General features: G+C 36.9%; 1 protein-coding gene across 1 annotated transcript; it reads right to left on the bottom strand.

Moving 5' to 3' along the window:
- Positions 1–215: 215 nt before the first annotated feature.
- LOC754732 (fibropellin-1) lies at positions 216–19,897 on the bottom strand. Its single transcript, XM_030991297.1, has 19 exons — positions 18,988–19,897; positions 11,882–12,116; positions 11,081–11,196; positions 10,231–10,350; positions 9,518–9,637; positions 8,827–8,946; positions 8,348–8,470; positions 8,012–8,131; positions 7,405–7,530; positions 6,274–6,393; positions 5,990–6,109; positions 5,585–5,704; positions 5,076–5,195; positions 4,496–4,615; positions 3,913–4,032; positions 3,403–3,522; positions 2,701–2,826; positions 1,120–1,239; positions 216–430 (listed from the first exon to the last, which is right to left on the bottom strand). Exons 1-19 carry the CDS (start codon positions 19,217–19,219, stop codon positions 216–218), a joined length of 2,613 nt encoding a protein of 870 aa, XP_030847157.1. The 5' UTR covers positions 19,220–19,897.
- Between the last annotated feature and the right edge of the window lie 3,187 nt (positions 19,898–23,084).

The following is a 23,084-nucleotide window of genomic DNA, read 5'->3' on the forward strand; positions in this document are numbered from 1 at the left end:
TATGAAGGAGGATGGATGATTTTCTTATAAATAAAAAAAACATTGGAAAAGGGGAAGAGTAAAGAGCAGGTTAATGAAAGAGAGGAGGTTTGGAAAGAGAAAATGAAGGAGAGAGAGAGAGAGATTGCTTATTAAGAGAGAGGTGCAGTAGGAAATGCATAAGCTAGGAAAATAATTTGTGTTTCTGCAGACAATAATTGATGAGTAGGCGTAAACTAAGAAAACAGATTGAAGACATAAATACTGGGCTTATTAAGTTGGAAAGACCTCATAAAGCAATGAGAGAAGGAAGGGGACAGGTCTAGGTACGTACCTATGATAGTGCAGACGTCATCTAGATACTCATCACCGCAATCACATACAAAGCTTGTTCCTGCATTATTGAAGCTACATGTACCTCCATTCTGACAGGGCTCGGGGTCGCACCAATCTAAAATTAAGATAAAAAGATGTCCATGAACAAGGAAATTTTTCTCAAATGAGGACTGCTACATATTTAGAACAGTCACATAACCCTTTGAAGACCCACTCAGTTAGAAAGCAGGGATTACGTAATGATTATTATAATTGGTGTTTTCATAATTGTTTAATCGGCCCTTACACTACGTTGTAGAGCAAATTTTAAAGCGTTCTCAGAACGCGAGTAAAATTTGCTATATCAAATACTCTATGGATGGATTTGGAAGAAATTGATGACTCTCACGAAGCTGATAATTTAGCTATACAGTGTCGTAATATTTTCCACAATGTCTTTAAACAAATGCACTTATAAATCTCAGAACTGTGAGTTGCAATACATATATACATATGAACAACGTGAAAAAACTATGTTATTTATATTATTACTTTGTGTGGCACAATGTTAGAACATCAGAGTATTTCACATCACCATTGGATCACATTGCACGTTATCAAAAATGTATATTTACAGTCCATTCCACCATCGTAGAACAACATAGTATATACACTATTGGGACAAAGAAAAATACTTTAATCTGCTGGGTGTCAGAAAGGCCTAAATTATTTTTAGTTAAAAGATATTTAACGCCCTCTTGGTTGCCAGGAGACGTCATGATTATCAAAAAGTAACAATATATTTACATCACTAAATCAACTTACTCCTTATGTCACAGGTGTGACCTAACCATCCCACTGCGCATGTGCAAAGGTAACCTTCCCTGTTGATGGGCGGTGTACATGTGGCGCCGTTCTGACACGGATTATCGTCACACGTGGTAACTTCATTTGACCAATTGTAGAAGAGATGAAACCAAGAAGAGAAAATAGTGTCAAAAATGTTTTGCTAAGTGTTAGGCTTGGGATACTAATTAAGCAGAAAATCCAACACAGTAGACCTACATATCACCTAAGCCACTAAATATCACGTCATTTTGCTGTAGAGAGTTTTAATTTGTAATTTAAAAATGAAAAACAAAAATTATATTTGAGCCTATATTGCACTGATTGTAAAATATTTCTACAAAATATTTCTACAAAAGTATTTGAAGCATCACTTCAAATGCATATCTTAAGTATTTACGGCTAACAATTACTATGCCCTTTGAATATTCAAAACGAATTCTTTGTATGGCCCTTTTGAGTCTTATAAATAATGGCGCAATACGAAAGAATAGAATAGAATATGAACAAAGAGAAAGAAGACGAGGAAGTAAAACTATCCATGCCGTGGAAATAATTCGAGAACATCCAACTTTCTGTATTTTTTTCTTTTCGTAAACATTCAAACTCGTTTGAAGAAAGCACTTTTGTTCACATTCAAACAAATGATCATGAATCGCTAATGACTGAAAATATCAATAATGACAAAACTGAACTCGTTAATGAGGAACACAAAGCAGAATAGCTCCACAATATGAAAGAAATGAACAACAAATTTGTACGAAAATAGAGAAGGTTTATATACGATACATATTTAGGAGAGAAAGGGATTACAAGCACCAGGCAATAATCAATGAAATAATTTACTTTCTACAAATGCTGCATGTGCATAGAAAATAGCAGCCAAAACTAATCCATACAGAATACATTATGATGATGCGGTACATATATTCTTCCTGCAAAAATAATGCATTTTTATACGTCAATACCATTTGTTTTGTTACGAAATATGAGTATAAAAGCGATAATATACATAAGTCCGCTCCCCCTTATAATGAAATAAAGGAACCGAGAAAGCCTTTAACCATTATGAATAGCATGAGCCACTTTTCATTTTTTAATCACAATTTTCAATTTTCAAAGCAAAAAGTGTAAGAAATTACCATGACCTTTTATTTACAGAAACTATAATAAATCAGACGAAATATGTAAAGAAAAGAAACACATATTTGCCTGAGAATATCAGGTTAACGCATGTAGATATAATTTTACATTTGGTATAAAGGAAATGAACTCGAATGATAATAGGAGAAAAAGAATATAACATAGACGATCATTTACAGAAAATTGTTCTTTCTTGCAGTATATACGTGTTGTTCTATTTATGAATTGAATCATTATTAACTGAAATTATACTAGTAAACAGACTGTACTGAAAAATTCCCCTTGTTCCACATGAAATTGAAATTAAAGAGAGAGCAGGGCCAATAAAAAGGCAATAAAAAACGTTATAAATGGATTACAGTTTGTAATGTTACAGTGTCAGTGCAATCTGAAAATTTAAATTGGCATCTCACTTACTTTTGATAAGACATTGCGGTCCCGTAAAGCCAGTGCCCCCACACGCACATGTAAACATACTGAAGTCATTGTCTCTACATACTCCATTGTTTTGACATAATCCCGGGTTCTGAAGGCAGTAGGAGTCTATAATAGTGAGAAGAAACGGTGAAGGACACGAGAGGTATAAGTGCTAACGTCATATTTGCTCGTCTACCAGGCTACTGGTTCTAAAAAACAGACTTCAAAAATATCTCCGCTAAAATACTCTATGGTAATTCCTAATGATGGATATAGTGTTAGAATATTTGAAATATGGAAGTATTTGTTGATGAAAATATTGCTACATTAACCAGCAACTCTAATGAGAACATAAACAAAGACTCTGTGTGCGTTACAGAATAGCGTACGTGCATAACCGTATATTTCCAACAAAGTTCAAAATTATAAGATTCAATCAATACCTGTCAAAGCAACAAGAACAAAGAATAGGATACCTTTATTTATTGATAGTACATATATTTACCGTTCAAGCAGATTGCAAAGAAACTTACTGCATTCAGAGTAGTGAACATTGTGTTAAGATTGGAAAACAGGAAATTTGTTCAAACAATGGTAGTACTGTCAAATAAATGAAAGACCGTAAATAGGACGAGAATTATCACTTCATACAATCCTTACTATTCATATTCTTCCCATTGTGTGATTTTCCTTTCTACTTACTGGTCGTTTCGCATATATCGCCTTCCCATCCTGCTACGCATACACACATGAATCCTACACCACTGTTGGAATTGAAACAAGTGGCGCCATTCTGACATGGATCATCGTCGCACGTGATAGCTAAAATTGTCCAATGAGAAGACAGATAAGTTATAAGGAGTGTGAAGAAGCCTTGCTGAATAAATATGTATAATGTATCGCTCCTGGCAAAATGTGAAACGACTATTACCCCACTTTTCATCGTATGACCCAAAAATAAATTTAGAAACGTTAAAAAGGATTTTCTTCGATTTAATTCTGTTTTTATTTGCAAATGATCCTCAATTAGTCACAAACATATCATATGTTTATATAATATGTTCCCGGACAATAATTAATGAAAATCTCAAAGATTTTAATACGCTAGAAATATATTTGTATAAAACGCAATTTCAGATTGTGAAACAAAATCAGGATATATGTTGAGGTATATAATACCCATACAAGTTTATCCCGTCTGATTTCACTTACTACTTGTTTGACACGTGTCGCCCGTCCATTCCGTTGCGCACATACAGACGAAGCCTGTACCGCTGAGTGGCGTTGCACAAGTGGCGCCATTCAAACACGGGTCATCAGCGCACGTGATAGCTACAATTGGCCAATGAAAAGAGAGGAATTCCATATTAAATGTAGGGCAGAATTGGGAAGAAACGCAGAGATATGAAGGGCTACGATGTATATCCAATTCCTGTCAACAATCCTCCTTAGAAATGTGTATAAAAGTATAAAACATTTAATGTTAACATAATAATCAATAATCACTAAATGTGTACAGAATTATATGATTTCGATATTTCATTGCAGACAGTAATAAGTATTATAAGCAACACGAAACACCATGACATATCATGTTATAATAATCCGCAGTTTTTTTATTTTATTGTTTATACTTTGGACAAAAATCAGCTCACTTCTATTTTACATGATTATTCTTAATCAAAACACCAATAAATTCAAATATTCTGTGTGTTTTTTGGACAACTAATTATAAACATGTATATATAAATTTAAAATGTCAAATTCAACCTTTATCTAATTCCATTTTACTTACTACTTATTTCACATGTATCCCCTGTCCAATCCGCGGCACATGTGCAAGTAAAGCCGTTACCGCTGATGGGTGTTGTACAGGTGGCGCCGTTCAAACATGGGTCATCATTGCACGTGATAGCTATAATTGACCAATGAGAAGAGAAATAAAGTTACAAGAGCGGTAGTAAGAGCATTGTTTAATTTTACTCATTCAAAATGTATTTAATAGAGCAAAAGAGACACAGTTTTCGAACGGTAGTTCGATTGCTGTCAGAGGAGAAATCAACAGAAAAGATAATAATACCTAATTGCTGAAATGTAAATTGCAAAATAAGTGAGCTAAATAACAAACAAGTCATTCGGGGAAAAAAGGAACCTCTGATATGTGGGCAAACTGAAAAACATTTATAATAGAAACTTTGAAAATAAGTGCTAAACTTTCTTTTTTACTAATTTTTTTTAGAATGTTCAGAATTAGATAGATTACATAATTTTCTAAGAGATTTTATATACAAGAAAATTACCCCACCCTCATCGTTGCGCGTATGTATACATTAAAAATGTCAAATTCGATCTTTATCTAATTCCATTTCACTTACTACTTATTTCACATGTATCCCCTGTCCAACCCGCGGCACATGTGCAAGTAAAACCGTTACCGCTGATGGGTGTTGTACAGGTGGCGCCGTTCAAACATGGGTCATCATTGCACGTGATAGCTATAATTGACCAATGAGAAGATAAATAAAGTTACGGTAGTAAGAGCTTTGCTTAATTTCACTCATTCAAAATGTATTTAATAGAGCAAAAAAGAAACAGTTTTCTGCAAGGTAGTTTATTACTGTCAGAGGAGTTATCAACATAATAGATGATAATACCTAATCGCTGAAATGTAAATTTCAAAAGTCGAAAGCAACTTAATGAGCTAAAAGACATACATATATTCGGGGGGACCTCTGATATGTGGGCAAACTGAAATACATTTATAATAGAAACTTTGAAAATAAGTGATAACTTTTCTTTTTTACTAAATAATACGTAATTGCTGAAATGTTATCTTTCAAAAGTAGAAGCATTTTTTGTGTATGAATTTAATTAATCAACTTACTGCTTATTTCGCAAAGGTCGCCAGTCCAGCCTGTAGCGCATGCACAGAGGAAACCTAGATCGTTGATGGCCGAGAAGCAAGTTGCTTCGTTCAAACATGGGTCATCCGCGCATGTAGTGGCTATTGGTTAAAGATAGATCGAAATGAAAAGTATTGGCGACATGCTTTTATGCTAAAAAATGATAATGAACAATGATTAAGTTTGGCGAAGTGTGTTAAACAAAATTACATTGAAAGAAAATAGTAATTACAATTGTTACAATCTGCACATGAGCAGATAAAGGGCATTCATACGAAGTTTTTACTAATTTATGCGCCAACTATACATTCCTTGGTATTGGAAAAATGACTTGTTATTGGTGATATGTCTATCAAAAAATAGCCAAGGGTTATCTTTCTACTTACAACTTGTTTCGCATGTATCACCTGTCCATCCATCTGCGCAGACGCAAACGAAACCTGTACCGCCGTTAGATGTAAAACAGGTGGCGCCATTCTTACATGGATCGTTGTCGCACGTGATAGCTAGAATTAGCCAATGATAAGAGAAATCAGTCATTTAGAGTGTGTGGTAGCATGGAGAGGAACTTACGTTTCATTTTTATTAAGTTCCTCTCAAAAGTAAAATGTTTCCAAATATTTATGTTTAGTCACATGTTCGTTATCAGGAAATCTTTTGTTTCACTTACTGCTTGTTTCGCATGTATCGCCTGACCATCCATCTGCGCAGACGCAAACGAAACCTGTACCGCCGTTAGATGTAAAACAGGTGGCACCATTCTGACAGGGTTCGTTGTCGCACGTGATAGCTAGAATTAGCCAATGAGAAAAGAGATCAGTCAATTAGAGTGTTGAGATTACATTGGGTTTATTTAATTTTGGTGCTTGATAAATCTTTATAGATATTTATCACAACTATGAAATTTTAGATGGTTTACCATTTCGTGTTTGTTTTTTCTTCTTTTTACTTTTTTCAGTTATGAGTTATGAGTTTTTGATCGATCGGGTGGGTGGTACATGTACGACATTACTTATTATAGGCTCTGTATAAGCTTGGCTTGTTAGAACTCTTGTGAGTAATGTGCCGCGGGATTCCATATCCTTAAACTGCTGGCGAACAGAGCAACAAGACCAAGCTCTGTAATTATTAGGATCTCTGTCCAGTAGTGCCGTGTTTGTGCCATCTAACTGGATCGACCAAATCAATTGATTCATAATTATGTATATGCAATATTTTTTCCCGTAACATGAGAGTAATTTTAATAGTTTCATACTATTAATTAAATGTATTGTTAACTGTAACTGTATAATTGTTTTAAATGGGGGCACGCTACAAGAGTCCTATCTCGCACCCCGGGGCAACGTGTCTGACACGGCCGGTTGTAGCAACTACTCCGAAGATCAAGATTACAGTAATCTTGATCTAAGGAGACACGAACGAACGATTGGGTTTATGAAGAAAAAATTTATATTTACGTACCGTGTTTTTTCGTCAAAGTCAATGAACAAATTATTATTCGAATGACAATTGGATGATTAAATAAATGAACAGGGACTGGATATAATGAGATCATTTAAGGCAAATATAACTATTTTAAATTTAAGCAATTGCCACAAACCATTATTACAAATAAACAACTAGAAAGATTTATAATAGAAGCCTTTATTCCATTGTTTACTTTCAGTGAATTCATATAATTGAAGGAGTAATACAATACATACATTGCCCCATTTCACAATATTATATCAAAAGAAATATAATATTTACTAATCTAAATTATCTCTTCTCCTGTATTGTATGACAACGAACATTCACTTACTATTACTTCTTGTTTCGCATGTGTCGCCTTCCCATCCAGATGCGCAAAGGCAGACAAAACCAGTGCCGCTGGTGGCCGTAAAACAAGTGGCGCCATTCTTACACGGGTCATTGTCGCACGTGATAGCTACAATTGTCCAATGAGAAGAGAGAACAATCATTTGCTATGTGGGGTGATTCATCGTACAGAATGTGAAGTAGCATAGGGTGCTTAAAACGTTGGAACTCCACACATTACCGATGTTTTGTTACATAATACTCCTGACAACGTATATCATTTCATAATTGTATGAATTCTGAAAATGACTTACAAATAATAACATTTGAATATCCATATTGGGGAACATGTTAAATGAAAATCATTTATTAAAAAAAAAAAAAGGCCACCAAGAAATATCACGCCCCAAACCCCACACCCCAAGACCTACATGTTATGATTTTGTTCTATAGTGGAAGGCTTTGTTTTTATTATGTAAATAGACAACGATGGCATGATCTGGTGTACCTAATTCCCAACCAAAATGGCCACAACCTAAACAAATAAATGCACAAGTTGTGTAAGAGCAAAACCCATAACCTTCAGTCATGGTCCGTATCATCTCACTCACCGCTTGCCTGACAAATGTCGCCTATCCATCCGGATGCACACATACAGGTGAATCCCGTACCACTGATAGGCATTACACATGTGGCGCCGTTCAAACAAGGGTCATCAGAGCACGTGATAGCTACAATTGACCAATAAGAAAAGATGTCAACGGTCAACACAAAACCCATCTTTTTGTATTGGGTATCATCATGAGTAAGTTTACATTGCTTGTTTAGATGTATAGTTAATTTTACGTTTAAACATTTAAAATTCACTCCCCCCCCCCCCCCCCCCCCCAGATTGACCATAAAATCGTTCCAAAGCTAAATCCGAACTTTTTTGTTATTCCACTTACCATTAGTCTCGCATGTATCTCCTGTCCAACCATCCGCACAGTTACAAATGAAACCTGTACCGCTGTTGGATGTGAAACACGTCGCGCCATTTTTGCATGGGTCATCGTTGCAGGTGATAACTGCTATTAGTCGTAAAGGAAATGAATCATATGAGTTTTTAATTACAAACATCTATTCTCAAATCGGTTTACAACATGATTAAATATTTTCAATGTAGTGCATTGTTGGTGTTGGTGTTGTTGTTTTTTAACGATATATATGATTTTCATCCTCGGTAGATAGAGGGAACATAACACATTATATCAGCTTATTTTTTTTCTAATAATATGAAACGACATTATTTTATGTAAAAAAATGTTCATTGTATGACCACTGTAACCAAATGGGTTTAATAAGTCTTCCAATGACGGAACAGAATATTGTTTTGCATAAACTAAGAGGGATTGATTTGAATCTGTTCTACATATCGTCTACTTACTACTGATATCGCATATGTCGCCTTCCCATCCATCTGCGCACATACAGACGAAACCTGAGCCGGTGTTAGAAGTGAAACAAGTCGCTCCATTCAGACAGGGTTCATCCGCGCAAGAAATAGCTAGAAAGGACCAATAAAAAAAAAATATGTAATGGTGGCATGAACATGATATGGTAGCATGAACTTTAAAAAAAACACGACTTGGGAGTTGTGTAAGTGATATTCTTTATTCGTTTCAAAGAGCTCCGGCATAAATGCTGAGGACAATTTTGTTTAAAACAAACACTGAACGTTTTCTTCAAATATTGTTGTGGAGACAAATAGGCAAAGAGAGATGACATCTGACCATCTTTCGGTTCGAATATTCTTTTTTCAAATAATTATCTTGAATATGTAGTTTTAATGTCAGATTTTAAATGAATAGATTCTTATAAGACCGCTATCAAAGATTTATTATTATTAAAATTCTAATCAAGCATTCAAATTTTACACTTCGAAAGCTTGAAAGTCTACACCTTGAAAATGCTTAAACGGTCCTATTTTATTTTACCTTGGTCAGGTACAATATGGGGAGCAGAATAAACTTTATTCGTTCAAATACTATAAGATTAACTAATTTTAAGACTGTGCACGTCTGAAACATATATTTTGAATACGTAATAATCTTTATTTTAGATGTGCAGCAACTTACAACTTGCTTCACAAGTATCGCCAGTCCATCCATCTGCGCATGCACAGACAAAACCGTTGCCGCTGTTGGCCGTGAAGCAGGTGCCGCCGTTCAAACAAGGGTCATCGGCGCACGTGACAGCTAGAATAATACCAATGAGATAAACGAGAAAAATCATAATGGCAGCAATCTCATTGTCTTCTAGTTAATGGAGGTCTTGAAATTAGGAAGTTAAGAAGAATTTCAGTTCCCTACCGTTCATTGTCATGATGCCAATAAATCACTCTACATTTGGTAACGCATTGAATATAATGTTGTTTTTTTACAATATTTAAATATTTGCTCCATATTTGACGTTACTTTTCCCGTATCATTTCATTACTGATATCCGGATTCAGTCGGAACATTAATGCCAGTTCTATCAAATACCCAGATTTCCAAATAAATACATAGTTTACATCAATTTTTAATAGCTAAATACAATTTGGATATATGGGTTATATTCAATGAAAAAAGACTTTCTTTAACCAATTCTTTTTTAATTCGTGGCTGAAGAATCACTTGTGTAAATCCATGCTAAAAATGTGATGAAATCATTATTGGATAAGTGATGTTTTAACCGTTTTTCCCCAATTTTACCCTAAACAGATTCCAACGGAATTTTAAGATAGAGATTGATTTGCAAATATTGTTTTAATAACTTGAACTCTAAAGATTCTATGATGTCTACTTACTCATAGTGCCACAGACATCTCCCGTATACCCATCTGCGCAAAAACAAACGAATCCTGCACCACTACTAGATGAGAAACAGGTTGCGCCATTCAAGCATGGTCTATCTTCACATGTGATGACTACAAGTGATAAAGAGCGGTACATAAATGGTAAGATAAAAATCAAACAAACTATAGTGTTGTTTTAAGTCTATGAAATGATGTAAGTTTCTGTATTTGTTTAGGATCATCTATCTATAACTTTCTGTACTTTTGTGTTGATACAACCACTTAGTAATTTCCTTTAGTGTATTTTCCATTGCATTGTCTAGTCCATATTCGTAAGTAATATTTTATTGAATTCTTTGACTTTACATTTGTGTATGCAAATGGTGAACAGATTCAATTCAATTCAAGCCTGGAATATATATCACTTGAGCATGTATCGGAGCACCCAAGTTTAAGGCGCTTGACTGGAGATGCAAAGGTCGAGGGTTCGAATCCCGACACGGCATTAATATCCTTTGGCAAGATGTTAACATACACTTGTTACTCTCCACCCAGGTGTTAAAATTGGTACCTGGTAGGATGCGACCGTCATTGTTTGTCAAACAGTTTTAGAGCGTCAAGTAACGCCTGGCTGGAATGCTCCCCAGGGAATGGAGATTTTGCACACTGTGCACACAGCACTGAATCCAATGACCGGGGTAAAAGTATATCTGTAAAGCGCTTAGAGAAGTCCGAGATATACCTGTATTAAGCGCCTAATAAATGTTATATATTATTATTATTATTATCATTAAGCGCTATATAAAAGATGAATATTGTTATTATTAATCTGGTCAAGGCTAAACTAAAAAAACATATATACCTGGTATAGGATCAACGGTGATGGGGGGATCCGTGGGGTCTGGTCCATTGGGTCCGTAGATAGGCATTGATTTGACGTTAACCCAATACACTTGGGAACTTGATACGAAGCTTGCACTGTAGGGCAAGACATGGTGAGATTAGCGGTCTGCATCATCATTCAAATAAATTGTACTAAAAGTTACTCAGATACTAAAAACTAAATTTACTCATATCTATCTCATTTGTTTATTTATTTAGTAAGTTATTATGTAGGAGAACAAAGAGGGAAGCTAATACCAATATACAAATAATTATAAATATAATTCGTGAAAGCCGAAAGCCGCATTGTGAATAAAATACTACATCTTAAAAGCTTTGATTCTACTGCTTCAAGTAGATTTACACACAAGGTATTGGTCATTTTCTAAACAATGGCATGTTCAATATATTTATCGATGACTGACTTTGATGTTTTGGGTATCATCAAGTTTTATTAAATATGTTAGCAACAGTGAGTACTTATTTATCTTCTTTATACAGATACAAGCGCTTTTTCGAGCGGGATGACATTTTGGTATTATAAGAAATCAATACACCAAGTATCCTTTTTCATTGAGAAATATTTTCGTGAAGGTAATCATCTAGCTTTAATGAACACAATCTCACACACTCATTAACAAAACTTACATATTAACTTAGATATTATTAGCGACAGTGAGTACTTATTTAACTTCTTTATACAGATACAAGCGCTTTTCAACGGGATGGCATTGTAACATTATAAAAAATCAAAAAAGACCTACGCATCAACGAAACTTACACAAACTCGACATCGCCTACGTCCAATGATGGCGCTACCCAGACGACGGTGGCCGAGCTCGGCTTGATACCGTTATTCGTATGCGTGACCGTATCTAAGTTTTCTTCACATGAGACAACCTGCATGTCATTATTCGGGGGTAGGAAGAGGGACCCGATGGGTGTGGTTGTACCCCTCTCACGGCCTTGGAGTATTAAACCACGGTAGCTGGACCCCTCTGCGGCCTCAATTTGCACTGGGGGTTGGAAGAAATATATACAGTGTAAGATAGTCTCTCAATAGCAATGACAATTAAGCGTGATCAGGTTTGTCTTCTGTATGAAACACTTTTTTTTTAAAACTTTTGCTTGAAAGCAAATAAACAAGGATTTAACATGGAACATAAAATGGGGAAATGGAAAATTTAGCTCTCCATCAGCTAAGAGTGTTTTGTTTTCACCCCGCCCTTTGCTTGATAATCCACTTATAACACCAATGAAGGCAATAGGCCATTGTTCGTAATGTAACTAACTTTCATGCGAAGTGCCTTGATTTAAATTATTCATTCACCTGTTACAATTAATTGTATTTCAACAGTCAGTATGCAAACTGCATTATATTACATGTTGTTATATATAGCAATCTACTTTCCTTCTTAGCAACAACTAACATATGCAATTCGCATTATGACTATTGAAAGTGCACATAAGTGATTTACAGTCATATTTGTGTAAGTATATTGTTTTTGCTTGACTAAAGTACATGACAAGTTAGAGTCTGTTACAGGCTTAGCTTATAAATATTACAAAAAATCCGAATTATTATAGTGCTTGTACATGTATTTATATAATTTTGGTAGAATCGTTCAGAAGTTACAAAAAGTGTGAATGTCACACTTATTTTCAAAATTCACAACATTCACAAGAACCATTTGCAAGGAAACATGCAACAAACTGCAGCTACAATACAAACCAATCGAAGCATTATACAAGCCAAGGTGGGTTTGGCTTTGTAAAAATACACCTTTTTTTCTTATGTCGTGGATTAATTCAAGGAATGTGGGTTCCCCATATAACTCATGTCCTGATTAATACAGCTAATGTATTGACGAAAGGCCTCTGCCATGTCAATATTGATTTTCTAAACAAGTTACGTAAACATAACAATGGAATAAGATAGAACATGGGTCTAGTGAAGAATAGACCAGTTTGCAAAGGACCTCCAGGGTTTTGTTTGGATAATAAACTCTCAATGAGAGCGAAGAATGCATTCTGAGAATACTGAAAAGGGATGGTGTTAGTGTCTGTATTGATGCTTTCACCTCAGTTCGTTGAGTTTCCTCATATTTTGTTACATTTCAAACATGTTCCCGGTCACACATCTTACCGTCTGAACCAAGTTCACGCTGGTTCAATCTTCACAGATGATTCTAAACAAGTTAGCTTCATACCTTTTTTTTAATTTTTTTTTTAAAGATTATTACACAGACGTTCAGGTTATTTTTCCGGATATATCATGGGTTATATCAATGATTGTTAATAGCATTACGAGGCCTTGTGCAAGAAATGATGTCATTGATGTCAAATTCGTATAAGTATTTGTGACATTCTGCAAAGTAATTGACTTTAAATGTGTCATTCTATTTCACACATGTATCTGGTTCATAAACTATTAGTAGGCGTATCAACTTAATACAGTGATCAGATATGAAATATAAACAAATCAAGCAGTCGATAACGCATGGGACACAGGGCACTATTTTACATTCAGTGCAGAAGGCTCTTGGTTGTCATATAAGAGATTCAGGGTTCGATCCTCGCCCGGTATTTTCCCCAAGTGTAAATAGGTCCCTTGCAATTGCAAGACCCGGAAGAGCAGTATTATTACTAATCTGGCCTACCCAGCTATTATTATTACCCAGTTATTACATTACAACTTGTACTTGCCCTAATTCAGCAAATATTATGGCTGATAAAATTATAGGGGCTCAAGAGGCACTACAATTGTACTGGCCCTATCCATAGGATAGTCCTGCAACACAAACCATTGAACGGCAATGACAAATCAATAACTTAACCATTTTCGACATTGTAATCGTAGTCACCGCAATCATCATTGACGGTCACTCAGGTTAATGAAAGCTATAGCTCATTTATATCATTCAATTCTGCATGACCATGATAATCAAATCAAAAGGTACGTGTTCCTTTTAAGGCCCGGTCACACAGCCTTTCGCGTCTGTATCGCGGGTAAAATTTCGCGATTTTTTTTTGCCCGCGGTTGCCCGTGGTGGAAAATGTGCAAAATTGGCTTACCCGCGGTTTACCCGTGGTATGCCCGCGGAACAGACGCCGGCGACTGTTCCGCGTCCTTATCGCGGGTGAAGCGCGGCGGTACCGCGGCCTACCACGCTTACACGCGGTACACACGCTAATGCACGTGATAACAACGCGGTACAGACGCGGAACAAACGTGCTATGACCGTGCTCCACCCGCGATTACCCGCTAAAATTTCGCGTCCAATTCCGCGTGTAACCACGTCTTAACCGCGGCCGTAGCACGTCCTAGCACGTTCGTTCCGCGTCTGTACCGCGTCTTTACCGCGTGTGTACCACGTGTACCGCCCGCGATTACCCGCGGTCTAAATTTTTGGGCAGCCCAAAACTTTTTCGCGCGGCCAACCGCGTGTGAATTTCTTACCGCGTGTAACGACGGGTAAAGTACGGCTGTATCGCGTCTTTATCGCGACCTCAAAGCGTCCAACAGCGTCTGCTTCACGGGCAGAAATTTTTGGCCGTGATTCGGCCGCGATACGCCCGTGGAGGGCTGTGTGACCGGGCCTCAATTTGCAATCGATGCTCGTCTAAAATCGAATTAGATCACCTTCAAATGTGGTTTTCAGAGATTTTACAGTGTTGCATATGCAGCTAGACTTGAGAACTTTAATTCATCATCATCCATTCATCACCATTTATAAAATTCAGCATTTTTCCTATTTCGAGGGGTTTCTGACTTTTACGCCATGATGGCACTTACTCCGTTAACATCTTGTCTCGAGAACCCCCTGGCTCATTTAGACCACTTGTTTAACGTTCTCTTTCCATAACATGCCAAAACTGTGATGACGTAAACATATACATCTTGATTATAGATGGTCTACCTGTAAACGTTAAATTTAAACTCTTGTCTTAAAGATACTATGTCCCTTTTGCAGCCAACATCAAATTCTGTAGAACTTTGCAGGAATTATGAGTATGTCATGTATGTCCTATCTGTGAAATTTAAATATTAGCAGTGTTCTAGTATTAAAATTATGCAAGGAAAGTCGTTTACCTTCTAGACGTCACTGAGTGACTGACAGACATCTTTTTTTTCTTTGGTAATAACATACCTAACATGAGCTGTAACAGGTGCATGAGCATTTGTCTACATCAATAACCCCCTACCTGTAATGGCCAAAATTAAACTAATTGAATCTTTGTGCAACAACCATTCGGTAAAAGGATCTGAAAATCAGACCATTACCTAATGGTCGTTATTTTCCCAATAAAATTCTTTTTCAAGCCCTTTCGTTTTACAGGAAGTTCTAAATTAGTATTGTCTTTCAAATGCCGTTGAAATTTATCATTTTCATGTTTTGGCCTGCAAATGGGACATAGTACCTTTAAAGGAGTTCAAATTGTATCGGACATCCCTAAAATATGTCGTTAAACAGCTACTTCTTTCACATACGTACATTACTGATTACATACGCAAACATCGATATGAATCAATGTTTGGTTGGACAGTATAATTGTAGTCACCCGAAGAAAATTCACGACAACTGATAATTATGGACAATTTATTAATGGATTATGGATGGAAATATTTTCTCTTGAAAAACACGAATAATTTGCTGAAAAATCCAAAAAAATATCGAGAAAAATCGTAAATTGCTTTGTGACTAGCCGAGTCTCGCATGTGACGTCATGAATCTTGACGCTCTACGGAGGACCGCTAAAGACAGAAAATCTGGATCTCAACATTTTTGAGAGATGATTTTCTTCGGGTGACTACTTTAACCATAAAAAGGCCGGGCTACTTGAGGTCTTAGTACGGCCGGCGGGGGGGGGCATTATGGCCCCCCCCCCCTTAAGATCTCGGCCGTGAAACGGCCGATCTCCGCGAAAATTTGCACGCATGTCAAGTGAAGTGTATAGAATACTATGATAATTTCAATTTTTTTGAAAAATTCACTCATTTGCATATTTATGGAGATTTATGCAAATAAGGTCATACAAAACTTTTACCCATAAATCATATATCATTCATATTTAAGTATTCTTTTTCACTACATGTATTTATTAGACTATTTGGAATAATAATACAACAAAAAAATTGGAAGACCCAGCTTATTCCTTATGTTATCTCTTGTTTTGATAATTTCTTAAGTATTTCATTTTTTTTTTAACTTGACTTGATTTTGACTCCCAAAACAACCACCTAAACTTTAAACAAGACCCAATTACCAATGTTTGATCTATTTTTAGGACTAATGACTTTTCCATATGTTTTGTACACAAATCGCGAAAATGAGCGATTTTCGGACTGACATGCGAAGACAAAAGGTCACGTGACCTTGTAACTGTAGGTCCGATTTTCAAAAAGATTGTTTTAAAAGATGCGCAAGACTCGAAAGGAAAAAGTCAGCGAGCGGCGGGGCACCATCCTTATGCGTTCCCGAACAATCAGAAAAATCGTGGAGGGGGGGCATGACGCCCCCCCCCCCTCCCTCTGCCCTATTAGGGTTTGACACACCTGTCTAGATATCAAATAAAATCTAATTTTTATTATAATATTGGTAGATGGGCTATTCTCTGTGACACCAACCGTTGCGTTGATGGAAGACATAGTCAATATTCGACATTTTCTCTGACGAATGTTTTGTTTGTTCGTCTCTCTTCATACAAGCGGCCATTGAATACTCGGATACTAGTAACAAACAACTTGTAATGTACGTCACTACAACAAACATGATTTAGATTTCCATAAAGAGGAATTATGGGCACTCTTCACTCGTGAGACGAAAGCCCACCCATGTTTACAAATGAGATAAATATGGCTTCATTCTATTATCCAAAATGCATCCTTCGCAGTCCTCAGCAGATTTGATAAATGTCGACAGGCGCGTACGCAGCGGGGTGGGGGGTGAATCTCCCCCCCCCCCCCCCCTCCCCTCAATTTGTTTAATGTGTGTGATTTGCGAGGAATGATTTGTGTGTGCAAAAGGGTGCCCCCACTGAAAATATCGCTATAGACAGGCTTGACTGTATTTCAATTACAGATTAATGCCCACGCAGAGGAAGAACCTCCAAAAATCAATGGATTGTCATCTTCTTATTATTATTCTTCTTCCTCCGCTCCATCAGCAGCCTCGGAGTTATAGAAGCATCAGTCATCGGTCATGAGCACAGACAAATTACGTCAGTCAGCCATGACTCGTTTCCTTAAGGCCCTTTCACTTTTTCTCATGCATTCAACCTAGCTTTGTTCACTGTGGCATTATACTTTTGTCCGGTAGTTTCCGCTATACTGTAAGGTATTATCACGATATGTAACAGGTAGTTAAGACTCGCACCAAACTTCCTCCTCCTGATGCATATATAACAATGCATCCATCAGACTGAAAAAGAAGTTCTTCTGCTCCTTCTTCTCTCCTAATTCTTCTTTTCATGTTATTCTCTCTTTTCTTCTCCTGTTCATGCCATTCTTCTTCTGTAATCTCCAATAGGCTACATCGTCTGTTTGGGAGCAAGAAGGGCGTTAACTCTGTGTGTAATCATCCGAGGTAACATCCTCCTGACGTCAATTATCATGTTAATGAGACTCCCTAGATACGTCGAAGATTGACATCGAATGTCCACATTGATGTGAGGAAAATGCAAGATATAAGATCAGATGTTCCTTCTGTTTTGTGTGTATGTCTTTAGCCTCTGATTCAGGTGACTGGAAGACGCTGACCGATGCAAACTATGCCAAGGACACTGGCAGGATATCATGAACATTATATCAAATTAACAAGTAATTAATCTGACTCCATTACCTTTTAACAACTGAGTTCATGGCTTTCTTTTGTCGCCACTCCCTTTTTCCAAATGTTTGATGGAATAACTTACAGGTTAAAGGTTTGATAATATTAAAAGTGTTGTTGCGCTACACACAAATTCTTCCTTTAGGACATTACCATGTTTTCCTGGATATTTTCGGAGTTTGAGCTAATATCATTTTTATAGACAATATAATTGTATTAGAATAGTAATTTAAGCTATCGTGTGCACTATGTTTGACTTTGTTTCCGTTTAGTTCCTGCATGATGTGACACCGAGAAGAATCTACAAGAAGAGGCGATTCGGCTTTACTCCAGAACACTTCAACCTTGGGTGTATGTAAATGACAGGACAACGCCTAGAATAACGGTTAGTGTAAGTTTGTTTGTTTAGGATTCAGTTTAGGGTTGGTTAAGAAACTTAATTGTTTATACTTAGCTCCATTGGTAAATAGTTAATTAACCTACGCACGTCATGTCAATTTTCGTGGCGGGTTACTCTACAGTTGCTCCGTTAATTAATACAAATAAAATATGTTAACTCCTTCTTTGGCCATGCATTAGGGTTATTATGATTGATTGATTGATTTTTATTCGACAAGCTTCCAACATACAACAATATACAATAATAACAGATCAGATCTAAGTCAGCTTGAACAGGATAACCCACGAAAGCTCGAGAGCTTATTTCCGGTGGGGTCCCTTACAGACATGTATAAAAATTAATAAGTTAAAATAGTAATATTTACAGACAGATAAGAAAATAAAAGAATTATTTATTAAAGATAATAATAATAACATTAAACTGATGATAGAAATGATAATAAGTACAAGAAGAAAAGGAAGAAGGAGAAGGAGAAGAAGAAAAAGAGGAGGAGGAAGAAGAGGAAAATAATGAAAATTTTGTAGAATTTCTATAACGTACGAAAACATAAGTATATACAAAATGAAAAAGTATGAACCGGCAGAAGAATACAAATTTCAATCATATAACAAGTCATTCACTTCTCTTATCTGACTGTCAAGTATTAGGTATACTTACAGGGTACACTTCCACCAGGAACATATGATTCCACTGTTGCTGTGATGGTAAAGGGAGAGGGTGTGGTCTGTGGGGTGGCTCCGTGGCCAGGTGTCAGGGTGCTACAGATCTCAGGGTTCGAATCCACAGGGGCCCCTGTCGGATATCCACAGGACTGAGGCACTAAAAGCGATAATGCCCCCACGATGAAAATTAGTGCTGATGGCGCATCAAGAGTAGTCCATACGTACATGGTGGTGTTGAGAGGCGATACTTGTGTAAGAGTTGTTTTGTAGAAAACTCAATTTCAGTTGGAAAAGATTGACTAATAGATCACTTTCAAATTATTGCAGAACTCATAATGCCAAAAAGAGCTTCAGATTATTCTCATATCCTTGAAGGGTGGAGATGATTCACATAAAAGATCAAAGAAACGTTCCTATTGTCAAGAAATGACGAGGACAACAATTTATTTTCTTTGACGAAAATGTTGAATAATCACAAATTTGTGGGGATATGTAAAATCGTTCACTTAGACGATGTTTGTAGTTTCTTCAGTCTACAGAAACAGAGACGGTGCGTTAATACCACTTTCGGTTATCGACGAATGCTGATAAAGGCGTCCGTTCCTTGTCCACGTAATCAAGGGAGCTCTAATGGTTAGCTTCACTCCTCCAATAGAAATATGTATCGTATTGATATTTTCTCCTTGAAAATGTTTAATCTCTTTTCATAACCATGAGAGTCGGTTGTCGTTGAATAATTCCTGTAGAAGTACACTCAAATGGTAGTGAAAGTCTGAGCAGGAAAGCAAATATCCCTCTAAGCAATACCGGGTTGTTTCGTATCTCGTTTTGTACAGATAGCGAGTCTACCGCTTCTGCATAGATTACAGTGAAAGTGAAAGACGTCCCACACGTAATAGGTCAATGAAAAGGGATGTTAAAAGAAAGGGAGCGCGAAGCGACGAAGCGGAAAGCTCTCTCTCTAGAAACCCGTAGGATGCCATTGTATTATTAGGTAACAAGACAATGCAGGAGGGTTTTGTTAAAGAAAGGCGTAGGCGAAGTGTTCGGGTGGAGGGACGGAGAGATGATGAGGTCATCACCCAAGCGACTTGTTTTGTTCTCAGGGTGGGGGCGATTATGCTCTAAATGTTTTATAATACGTAGGTATAGTGAAATGAAGAACCTTGAAAGTCTTTGGATTAGGATTTGTAGAATCATTCTCTAACGCACAACAGAAGTTCGAAGTAGTTATTCAAAATAACAATTTAGCAACGATTGATAAATATTCGAAGTAGTTTAGTTAATCATATTACATTCAATTTCATTGAAGTTTAGCATTTCTAATCGTTTTCAATAATAAAATGCTTTTTTATCTGTCTATTATTTCCCGAATATACCTTTATTATAGTTTCATTAACTTGCGAATTGTATTTTTTGTCGTCGATAATTAGCACTTTGGTTCAGACTGATTAATTTTCTCGAGTTGGATTCAAATTGTTTTCAGTAACCTAAACATTCAGGGTAACTACTCTCAAAGTCCTCTATCAAAATTCCAAAATAGTTGTTACCTTACAAGTATCCTAAGACAAAACTACAAGGTTAATGCTTCGGATTAGTGATGATGTCACATGGACATAACCAACAAGAAACCGGGACATGCCATTTGCCCTGCGACCCATGAGAGCGGCAATTACTGTCTGGAGAACCTTCATAAAAGTTGAAGGAAGGCCCACAAGCAAGATCATCAAGTGTCAAGTCGATCTAGTGGCACTTTCTGACAAATTGTTCTAAGGTTTACTAGCTAGCCCAACATTGCCAATGTCGTGGGCTATTCCCCACAGATACATGATACATGTATGCCTATCAAATAATCTTGTTGTGTGGACGTAGCCTACTCACGGTAAAGCAGTTCAATCCTTCATTCATATGCATTCTGTTGTTTTGTGCTTGCCCAAAAATAGAAGAGCAGTGTTCGCTATATTGCGCCTATAAAGCAAAAGGAACCGCCGAACTGGTTTGGCCAAACTTGATCAATGACACTGACACTGTACTGGGTTGACAAAGCCATCTGTATACAACAGGGGCGTATCCAGCCGACGTTAAGGGAGGGGGGGCCCAATTCGTGAGAAAATATTTATATAGCGTCGACTCATCCGACCGGCCGAAACGGCGGGGAGGGGGGTAGTGAGCACTTTTTATTTCGTGAGAAAATATTTAGCGGTGACACAGCCAGCCGGAAGAATAAGAGTAGAGGGTGGGTTGGATCTCTATTTTTTTCTTCTACTCAATTAACACCCACTCCCCCTTTGAGCAAAGTTTTCAGAAACTTTTTTTCGTTTTTTGTTTGGAGGGGGACGTTTCTTTTTAAAGGTAAAATTAACGTTACTTCCCTGGATCTGCCACCGGTATACAGAGTTTGGTTAAACCGATTCCAGACGCCGGGCACAATGTGGCGAATACTGCTTTGTTGGGCAAGCATACAAAAAAAAAGAATATGATCGATCTTGTGACCAACTGAAACCAAGTTGGCAAAATTCTCTGCATAATGAGATGATTGGGTGGCTCAAATCGCGGGTTGACCAGAGCCATCTATACACAGAGTTTGGCCAACTTGATTTCACTGGGTCACAACATGGCATATATTCTTTTGTTTTGTGCTTGCCCAACAAAGCAGAAGTCGCCATGTTGTGTCCAACTCGAACCGGGTTGGCCAAACTCTCCTAATACCATCGCCCTCTACGATACTATTCAATAATGGTACATTTTGCACCGATCTGTCTGTCTGGTAAGGGCCGGGAGAAGTCTTTTATTTTCTTCCTTTTTTTCATGTAGTAATTCATTTTTAGTGATGGGCAAATATGAAAAATGGAAAAAATGACATAACCATACTCGAATGCAATTGAACTTTCGATCCTCGCCTTCTTCAGAATATCTTGCTATATCAATTTAAACAGAATAATCAGAAAGACCACAAACAAATCAACAAAATTAAAGACGGCAAAAGCTAAAGATGAAACAAATCAACAAATACATTTGGGTCAAATTCCGAAATAAACCGAGGACGAAAGCTATAGCTTATCGAGTCTGATCTGTGTCACGATTTCAGAAAATATGAATGATCCTATTTTCGTGACTTCAAATGTGCCATTGTTGGTCTTTAACGCCCCCTTGCTAGCAAACATACGAATTCCTTCTTGAACTTGTTATCCTTCAAAATCTAGGCTTTAGAAAAGGGGTTCTATTTACCATTGTTGTATAATCAAAATTGAGGTCAATTTGAGCAAAACACGTAGTGCAAACGAAATTTGTAAAGAGTTCGATTCAACGTGATCTCTCAAGTGTAGCCTTATCAAACTATATAGCATTCCCGAAAAATTGTATTAAAGTATTGGACACGTTTCGACCAAACCAGCGGGATACTAAAATAGGATACTTCGAAAAAAAGAATTATTCGTGATTACTTCTTCATCATTGCTTCGGTATATTTGGGATCGTACTGAATTCATACTTTAGCTTCCGAAACATAGATATATATAATTAGCAAGACGTTGTGATATGGATAGAGTTGCATTGTCGTTGGTATTTTTTACATCACTCTGTAGCTATGCATTGGCGGAAGGCGGAATTCAAGATGTCAACGGTAGGTACCATAAACGTATTTTTTTTTTTGAAGAAAAAGAAGAAACTCCTCTTCCGAGTATAATGTGTATGGCTAACGTGTATATTTTGTGTGCGATAAATACATGTGTGATATATCAATATGACAGATTTAATGAAGTTATCAAACTTCTAGACCTCAGCAACAAATGAAGTATTGAAATAACAAAGTATATGTAGTATCCATCCCGAAACGATTTAACATCAAAACATGTATGACACGGGTTCATCGTGGGAGAGGGGAACTTGGTTATAAGTGATCGGGTCAAATGTCCACCAGGAATCCAACTACATCGTTTTAATTTTGGACGGGGTATAAATTAACTCTAAATGTATAGACATAATCATTTTATTCAGTGAGGGGGGCACAGGGCGTTACCGCTTTTTGCTTTGGAAGGCCGCGGGGGCACTCGAAATTTCATTTGGTAGTGCAGTATTTATTATACGCTCATG

The sequence above is a fragment of the Strongylocentrotus purpuratus genome, unplaced genomic scaffold (genome assembly GCF_000002235.5).
Source record: "Strongylocentrotus purpuratus isolate Spur 01 unplaced genomic scaffold, Spur_5.0 spur5_scaffold_2, whole genome shotgun sequence".
Lineage (NCBI taxonomy): Eukaryota > Metazoa > Echinodermata > Echinoidea > Camarodonta > Strongylocentrotidae > Strongylocentrotus > Strongylocentrotus purpuratus.